The sequence below is a fragment of the Salmo trutta genome, chromosome 27 (genome assembly GCF_901001165.1).
Source record: "Salmo trutta chromosome 27, fSalTru1.1, whole genome shotgun sequence".
In the NCBI taxonomy this organism is placed as follows: Eukaryota; Metazoa; Chordata; class Actinopteri; order Salmoniformes; family Salmonidae; genus Salmo; species Salmo trutta.
The window spans coordinates 4,101,983-4,111,352 of NC_042983.1; the positions used below are offsets into that span (position 1 = coordinate 4,101,983).

Here is a 9,370-nt window from a genome sequence, read left to right on the forward strand (position 1 = left end):
TGACCTTCATGTCTTAAAGTAATGATGGACTGTCGTTTCTCTTTGCTTATTTGAGCTGTTCTTGCCATAATATGGACTTGGTCTTTTACCAAATAAGGTTATCTTCTGTATACGTGTATACCACCCTTACCATGGCACAACACAACTGATTGGCTCAAAAGCATTAATTCCACAAATTGACTTTTAATAAGGCACACCTGTTATTGAAATGCATTCCAGGTGACTACCTCATGGAGCTGGTTGAGAGAATGCCAAGAGTGTGCAAAGCTGTCATCAAGACAAAGGGTGGCTACTTTGAGGAATCTCAAATATATTTTGATTTGTTTAACACTTTTTTGGTTACTACTTGATTCCATGTGTTATTTCATAGTTTTGATGTCTTCACTATTATTCTACAATGTAGAAAATAGTAAAAATAAAGAAACCCCCTTGAATGAGTAGGTGTGTCCAAACTTTTGACTGGTACTGTATATGCAGCATACATAATCTTTCTAATTATGTGAAGGGCATCCTTTTGGTTCAGACAGAGAAAGGTATGTGCTGCTATTCTTCCTCCAGTATATTCAAGGAAGTATGTCTCCCGCTACAGGTTACAAGGGGTATATTCTCAACTCGCATCACTCCGTGTGACTCAACAACAGGCTGTAATAACAAATGCTATACTGATAGTCAAGATAATCATATGTAAACTTTGTGACTGTGCAGCATTTAAATCACTGACAATAACATGTCTGTTTGTCATAGTAAATTATGCATTTAATTTTAAAGAGATTCTCTGGTACTTTTGTATAATTTTTAGTCAGTAGTTCTGAAAGTAGCACTCACAATCCAAAAGTGGTCCCACATCATTGCTCTCTCTCTATCCCTCTCTGCTGTGTCCACTGAGCCGTTGGGCCCACCCTGCAACCTCATTGGATAACGCTGGGTAGGCCTCTTGCTAGCTGTCACTCAAATGCGAGGGGCTGAAGCTCATTGGCTAAAATTCTAATTGCTAGGGGCTGGCCAACGTGGGGAGAAATGTAGGGGAAAAGGCGCGGCACAACTTTAAGAAAACAGTCGCTTCCCAAAGTGGGAGGTTTAAAAATACTTTCTTAGTCACCAAGTACCAGAGCATGAATTTTACTACACCAGCTTAACCCTCCAATGTTGTTACTGTATTCTTTACGGACACATCTATTGCGCAGGAGATAGTTGAGTTAAAAGCTTTTCATATAATATAATATTTTTAACATACTCAATAATTGACTTTTGAATTGATCCATCACACAAAAATGATGGCAATGTGTAACCTATTAATATTCAACATTTATTAGTATTCCTGAAACTTTAACAAATACTGTACATAATAAATAAATACTAATTGTATTATTAGAATTATTGAAGACATTCAAAACAACTTTAAAAAGACCCAAGAAGTATCAAAACAAAGTCAACAAAGTTTACATTAGCTCTGAAAGTTTTTCCTTCACCTTGTCTTCAATGTTCGCAAAGTATTTCATTTGGGCGAGAAGTGCTTTGGCAGCTTGAAGCTCTCCTGTTGAAAAGAAAAATACTGTATGTGGAGCAAAAGCAAAAAGAAAGTTGAACCATGTGACTCACAAGCACATCTGAAAGCATCTGAATTAACACCATAAGACTGAACAGTGAGTAGGAGGGAGAGAAACATAACACTTTAGTATCTGAGGGCAACATACCTTTGTGCAGTGATGCATCTATTTGTTCAGTCAAGTCTTTCAATTTCTCTGCAAGTAAATGGGGAGAAAAAAGTTTAAATACATTTTGCATTTAAATGCAATATGGTACAATTTCCAAAAATCATATCCGTGAGCATATCAAATCCATTACTGGAAAAAAATAAACAATACACTGATTAATTTTGTTGAACTCACTTCCTGCAGATTCAAATCAACATATTCATGAAGGAAAGTAAGTAGGCGAAGTAAAATGACTTTTTTAACCCACACCTTTCATAGAGGCACCTATCTTGTCCGTTTCTTCTTTGCTCTGTGCCTCATCCAGTGCTTCGTTATCTCCATCAACTCCATAAGAAACATAGGATTGCCCCATTATCCGTCCCCTCCTCTATGTGCATGATCTTCAGCTCCAGCTGAAATAGAAGCAGGAAGTCACTTACAATGACTGATTCAACCTTTTCGTTTTATGACATGGAAGGGAAGACAACATTCCACCGGTTGTCACAGATAGCAGGCAGTCACATAAAAAGACAGGATTCAAACTGTTCATTTTCCGACATTGAAGGAAACACAACACTCCACGACTGTCTAGGATGCTACAAAAACAACCAATTAAAAGTCTAGACGGACTGATGGAGGCATTGTGCTGCTGATTGCTATTTAGGGGGTCAAGGCTGGGTAACTGTAAAATACATTGTGGCAAATATTGCTGTTAAAATGGTTAGGCTACATAAACACTATTTGATTAAATTGACTTAAGTGAAATATTGCTAACGTTAATTCAAAATGGGTCTATTTTAGGGCTCTCCAACCCTGTTCCTGGAGAGCTACCGTTCTGCAGGTTTTCCATCCAACCCCAGTTATTAGAATCAGGTGTGCTAGATTAGGAGGGTTGGAGTGAAAATCTACAGGACGGTAGCTCTCCAGGAACAGGGTTGGAGAGCCCAGGGGCCTCATTTATCAACTGTGCGTAGGCACAAATGTCTGCATAAACCATGCGTGGGATCATTTCCATGCAGAGTGCGCATATGAACGTTTTCTTGACAGTGTGAGTGAATTTATGCACAGCCATGAGCATGCGTAAGCACAGTGCCAAGTGGTAGAATAATCTGAAATAGCCGAATCCACTAATTTGAAGGGGTGTCCACACACTTTTGATGGATATAATACAGTTGAAGTTGGAAGTTTACATACACCTTAGCCAAATATATTTAAAATCAGTTTTTCACAATTCCTGACATTTAATCCGAGTAAGAATTCCCTGTCTTAGTCAGTCAGGATCACCACTTTATGTTAAGAATGTAAAATGTCAGAATAATAGTAGAGAGAATGATTTATTTCAGCTTTTATTTCTTTCATCACATTCCCAGTGGGTCAGAAGTTTACATACACTCAATTAGTATTTGGTAGCATTGCCTTTAAACTGTTTGTTTAACTTGGGTCACACGTTTCGAGTAGACTTCCACAAGCTTCCCACAATAAGTTGGGTGAATTTTGGCCCATTCCTCCTGACAGAGCTGGTGTAAATGAGTCAGGTGCTCGCACACACTTTTTCAGTTCTTCCCACAAAATGTTCTATAGGATTGTGGTCAGGGCTTTGTGACGGCCACTCCAATACCTTGACTTTGTTGTCCTTAAGCCATTTTGCCACGACTTTGGAAGTATGCTTGGGGTCATTGTCCATTTGGAAGACCCATTTGCGACACTGCTTTAACATCCTGACTGATGTCTTGAGATGTTGCTTCAATATATCCACATAATTTTCCTCCCTCATGATGCCATCTATTTTGTAAAGTGCACCAGTCCTTCCTGCAGCAAAGCACCCACACAACATGATGCTGCCACCCCCATGCTTCACGGTTGGGAAGGTGTTCTTCGGCTTGCAAGCCTCCCCTTTTTCCTCCAAACATAACAATGGTCATTATGGCCAAGCAGTTCTATTTTTGCTTCATCAGACCAGAGGACATTTCTCCAAAAAGTACGATCTTTGTCCCCATAGCAAGATGCAAATCGTAGTCTGGCTTTTTTATGGCGGTTTTGGAGCAGTGGATTCTCCCTTGCTGAGCGGCCTTATAGGACTCATTTTACTGTGGACATAGATACTTTTGTACCCGTTTCCTCCAGCATCTTTACAAGGTCCTTTGCTGTTGTTCTGGGATTTATTTGCACTTTTCGCACCAAAGTACGTTCATCTCTAGCAGACAAAACGCGTCTCCTTCCTGAGCGGTATGACGGCTGCGTGATCCCATGGTGTTTATACTTGCATACTATTGTTTGTACAGATGAACGTGGTACCTTCAGGCGTTTGGAAATTGCTCCCAAGGATGAACCAGATTTCTTTTGACTTTCCCATGATGTCATGCAAAGAGGCACTGAGCTTGAAGGTAGGCCTTGAAATACATCCACAGGTACACCTCCAATTGACTCAAATGATGTCAATTAGCCTATCAGAAGCTTCTAAAGCCATGACATCATTTTCTGGAATTTTCCAAGCTGTTTAAAGGCACAGTCAACTTAGTGTATGTAAACTTTTAACCCACTGGAATTGTGATACAGTGAATTATAAGTGAAATAATCTGTCTGTAAACAATTGTTGGAAAAATGACTTGTCATGCACAAAGTAGATGTCCTAACCGACTTGCCAAAACTACAGTTTGTTAACAAGAAATTTGTGGAGTGGTTGAAAAAAAGAGAATTAATGACTTCAACCTAAGTGTATGTAAACTTCTGACTTCAATTGTATGAATTGCACCCCCCACTCTTTAACCTGTCTCCTCCCCTTCATCTACACTGTTTTAAGTGGATTTAACAAGTGACATCAATAAGGGATAATAGCCCTCACCTGGATTCACCTGGTCAGTCTATGTCATGGAACGAGCAGGTGTTCATGTTTTGTACACTCAGTGTATATTCTTTTATCAGATCAAATTTTATTCGTCACATTCTTCATTAACAACAGGTGCAGAATACAGTGAAATGCTTACAATAATGCAGAGAGAGAGAGAAAATAGGGATATTTGAAAAGTAATAACATGTAATAATAAAAGTTATAATAAATACACAAGTAACGCTACCTTGGCTAATATATACACGGGGTACCAGTACTGACCCATTGTGCAAGGGTACGAGGTAATTGAGGTAGATATGTACATATAACTAGAAATAAAGTGACTAGGCAACAGGATAGATAAAAAACATTATCTAACAAAGCAGCAGCTTATGTGAAGAGTCAAAACATTTTAGTGCAAAAAGGTCAATGCAGATAGTCCGGGAAGCTATTTAGTTAAATAGTTAACCAAATAGCTACCTGGACTAACTATTTAGCAGTCTTATGGCTTGGGGGTAGAAGCCGTTCCGGGTTCTGTTGTTTCCAGACTTAGTGCATCGGTACTGCTTGCCGTGCGGTAGCAGAGAGAACCGTCTATAACTTGGGCAGCTGGAGTATTTGACCATTTTTAGGGCCTTCCTCTGACACTGCCTGGTATAGAAGTCCTGGATGGCAGGGAGCTCGTTCCCAGTGATATACTGCACCTTACGCACTACCCTCTGTCGTGCCTTGCGGTCGCCTTGCGGTCGGGTGCCAAGCAGTTGCCGTACTAAGCGGTGATGCAGCCAGTCAAGATGCTCACAATTGTGCAGCTGTAGAACTTTTTGAGGATCTGAGGGCCCATGCCAAATCTTTTCAGCCTCACTACAGCCCCACGGTGTGAATAGGGGAGTGCTTGGCCCTCCATTTCCTGTAGTCCACAATCAGCTCCTTTTTCTTTCTGACGTTGAGGGAGAAGTTGTTGTCCTGGCACCACATTGCAAGGTCTCTGACCACCTCCCTATAGGCTGTCTCATCGTTATCGGTGATCAGGCCTACCACCGCCATGTCGTCATGAAACTTGACGATGTGTTGGAGTCGTGCATGGTCATGCAGTCGTGGATGAACATGGAGTACAGGAGGGGACTAAGCACAAACACCTGAGGGGCCTCTGTGTTGAGGATCAGCGTGGCAGATGTGTTGTTATTCAATCATTTCATCCAAACTGCTAGCACGCATCAACGAGCGTCTGCGTAGCCAGGCGCTAAAATATAACTTGGTTTTTGGTGATTGAAAGATGAACGAGGGCCACACTCCAGTCCATCTGGTGGTGGTAATGCACTTTAAAGCTAGCTAAATGTCTATGAATGTTTCAAGTGTGTTTCGACCTGTCCCCAAATTAATATAGCTGGTTCACAGTTGGTTTTGGTATTTTAACCTGCATGTCATGAACGCATCTGGTGTGACTAGACAAAATCAACACGCAGACGCACGGAGCCGGTTTGGTCAGCATGTAAAGGTGAGAACCCAACAGTTCACCTGACAAGACTGAATCCAAACATTACACTGTTGAATTTATGTGCATTTTACCTTGACTGTACTTTTCACAGCATTTGTTGAAAAAAATCTGAAAATACTCTGGATACATTCAGTAACATAATAATAATACAAATTGTGGGGTAGGTGCAACATAAGACCAAACGATTACAAGGGTTTGAGTAAGAGGACTAACTGTTGTCTCCAAGGCCACACACCTCTCCAAAGTGTGCACAGTTCCAAAGCAATTTCAATGCACTTTGATGACTCAAGAGAAGAGCCTTCAGCTATTAGTTGCCTTTTTTTTTTTTAGCTCTCCTAGCTGTGCCATTAGGGAACTAAAGCAAGGACACGTTTTGTTTTGAACACAGCCCTGCATCCCCACCATCACATAATTACTGTTGTTGTTTACGCAAGTCAAAAACGGTTCATTATAAATTGTAATCTGGGTCAGTTGGACATCATTTGGAAGCATATTCTTTTGCCAACATGACAAGCTAAGTTATAAAATAAAGTCTTACAGTGTTAGGCTTTCACAAGGCACTTCAGAGAAACAGATGGTAATTTTGGTGTGCATAGAATAAAGTTTTTCCGCAGCTAATTTTCTTCATAATACAACAAACAGGCCAATTCTGTTCAGGACAAGCCAAGGTTTGACGCCATGTCATCATTGAACCTGTACATCAAACATAGCTATAATAAATGTTGATACCGTAAATAGCATGAGTTTTATCATATGGAAATGTTAAGTGCATATTTGGACTCACAGGTGTGTGGTTTTCTTGTATGACATCAAAATGGTATTTATTATAATCCTCAACATCTCATGTTCCAGAACATATCGAGTCCTCTTGATTTACAACATCTCCCTCACTCAGACAACAAAACGTTTGCAAAAGTATCCCAATTAGCAGGAGGGATGGGAGCATCTTCCTTTTGAGGGTGGTCCTCACATGTGGGTCGTTCCATTTGAATTTGATTACTTTATGATCGTACTCCTTTTGATTTGAATGAAACCTATACATATTTGCCCATGGTAGAAGTGGTCAGAATGTGACTTTTTGGACCTGAATGCCAAAAACATTCAGGATATAGAGGTGCTCAATGTTGCATTCCCCACAATACTGTGAGACAAGTCTTCATCACTGGAAAAGATGAACTGCTATTGTTAGCGGAGATGTTGAGGAGTGAGCTGAGGTAGAGGGGGGATTTGCCTATGAGGGACCTGTAAATAAATTGGTACCAGTGGGTCTGGTGTCGTGTATGTAACAAGGGCCAGTTGACCAGGGTGGAAATGTCACAGTGATGAGTGTTGAAGGGGGCACTGGTAACAAAGTGGATGCACAGCAAATTCTCCAGTGTTAAATTTATACTGACAGTATTCAATTTAAACCAAATCAAAAGTGGTGGGTCTGATTGAAAATTGCTGGGGCAAATGCTAGCTCGCCACACGCTTGCTGGCGACCCTGCTGTGCTGATCTTTGTAATGTGGATAGATGGAAAATTGCCACACAATTCTATAAATGAAGAAACATATCGTATATGTACGATCTACCATCTCAAGTTAGCATCTCAAAATGTTGATTTCTGTATATCGAAATATCAACTAGTATCTCCAAACATCAAGACAGTATTGAATAAAAATATATATATAAAGAATAGTGGTGGAAATGGGCTTCCACACTATATTATATAATATAATATAATGTGATATTTAGATTTGATTATTTCTCCGTTACTGGATCTAAAATAGGTTTCAGTGTCTGAAATGAAAACCCTTGCCTAACTTGTTCAAAACTTTTATCTACTCAAAATCATGGCCTTTATGCAAGTCCTATTGGAAACCTATAGAACCCTAGCACTAGCCTCAAAACTCAAAGATTTACCAAAACCCCAACCCAAGTACTCCCAGCCTTACTTCTGGCAACTGACAAGACCTCAGCCCTCCATTCTTACCATAGTTTTCTGGCTGAAGTTGTCAGGGTGTAGAGACCACTGGAGCTTCAGGTATGTTTTCTGCAGCCTTTGGGTATCCATTGCAAAGGTCTTGTCACTGAAGAAGCAATGGCAGGACAGGTTATTTAGGTTGTGTCGAATTAAATGCCATGTTTTTCAACTGACCTCGACAACATGTGAATGCAATGAGTGTGAGCAAACTAAAGGGATAGGAATAGGCAACCTGGTGTTAGAGAACTTCGTATTATGTATGTAAATCCGAGATGCTCCATTTAGTATGATACGTTACATTTTGTATGGTATGTATTAACTTGTGGATGTCCTTCATCCATTTTTTCGTATGATATGTTACGAATTTGCAAAATATACAATATGTTATGAATACTTTTTTTAAATTATAATAATTTGCAAAATGTATGATATGTTACAAATTCCAATTTTTGTGGCTAATGTTAGCTAGGTGGCTAATGCTAACGTTAGCTCGTTGGTTCAGGTTAGGAGTTAGATTAAAGGGTTAAGGTTAGGGAAAGGGTTAGTTAAAGGGGTTAAAGTTAGGGGAAGGGTTAGGTAACATCCTAAGTAGTTGCAAAGTAGCTAAAAGGTAGTAAGTAGGTGAAAAATTGCTAATTAGCTAAAATGCTAAAGTTGTCTGTGATGAGATTCGAAAACACGCAACCTTTGTTTGCTAGACATTGGCGTTATACGCCCACCCATCCACCCTCCTTTCATTTTAGATTAGGTAACCTTTTTTATGTAACTATACCAAACATAACATATCATACTAATGTGAGTGTCCCGGATTTAAATGGACTAAATTACGTCTAGTCTATGAGACCAGGCTGGGATAGGTTGCGTGTGTATGTGTGCACAAACATAGTTTATGCGTTAGAAATGCGATATGATCACTCACCAATCCATAATCTGGAAGAAGGATGCTCCCTCATCTGGAGGCTGGACAAAATTACAATATAAACAGAAGAAGACTGGAGTTTGTTCAACAGACTGTCTACAGTTCCAACAGTTCAGTTTTACAGACGCTGTGCAGAAAGTCCTTTCCAGTGAATTGACATGTTTCACCTTACTTTCATTCTGTGATCTATCAGAAATCTATGCCGTTGTTGTGCCTTGTGTCTTTACTGCTAGTGAAGGTGATCGAGTTGTTGCATAGTTTTGCATAAAAAGAGGAAGCCTTAGATACGCATTGTCTGTTCACCAATAATTTAGGTGAATGCTGAAGAGCCTGTGATGTGCACATAATCCGCAAATTGTTCAGTGACAGCATTGTTAGCAGCTAAAAACATGGATTAGCTCGCTGGTTATGATAATCTAAAAACATAGCCATTGAATATTTCCTGGAGAAGCATGTGTTTCTTCTTCT

The 9,370-nt window shown here is 39.9% G+C and overlaps 1 protein-coding gene across 1 annotated transcript; it reads right to left on the minus strand.

The window, feature by feature from the left end:
* Positions 1–1,285: 1,285 nt before the first annotated feature.
* Positions 1,286–9,352, minus strand: LOC115164150 (iron-sulfur cluster co-chaperone protein HscB-like). Its single transcript, XM_029716359.1, is given in 7 exon segments — positions 1,286–1,534; positions 1,695–1,742; positions 1,965–2,030; positions 2,033–2,059; positions 2,062–2,107; positions 7,993–8,089; positions 8,903–9,352. Coding segments are annotated over 7 exon segments (387 nt in total). The 5' UTR covers positions 8,911–9,352; the 3' UTR covers positions 1,286–1,439.
* Positions 9,353–9,370: the final 18 nt, after the last annotated feature.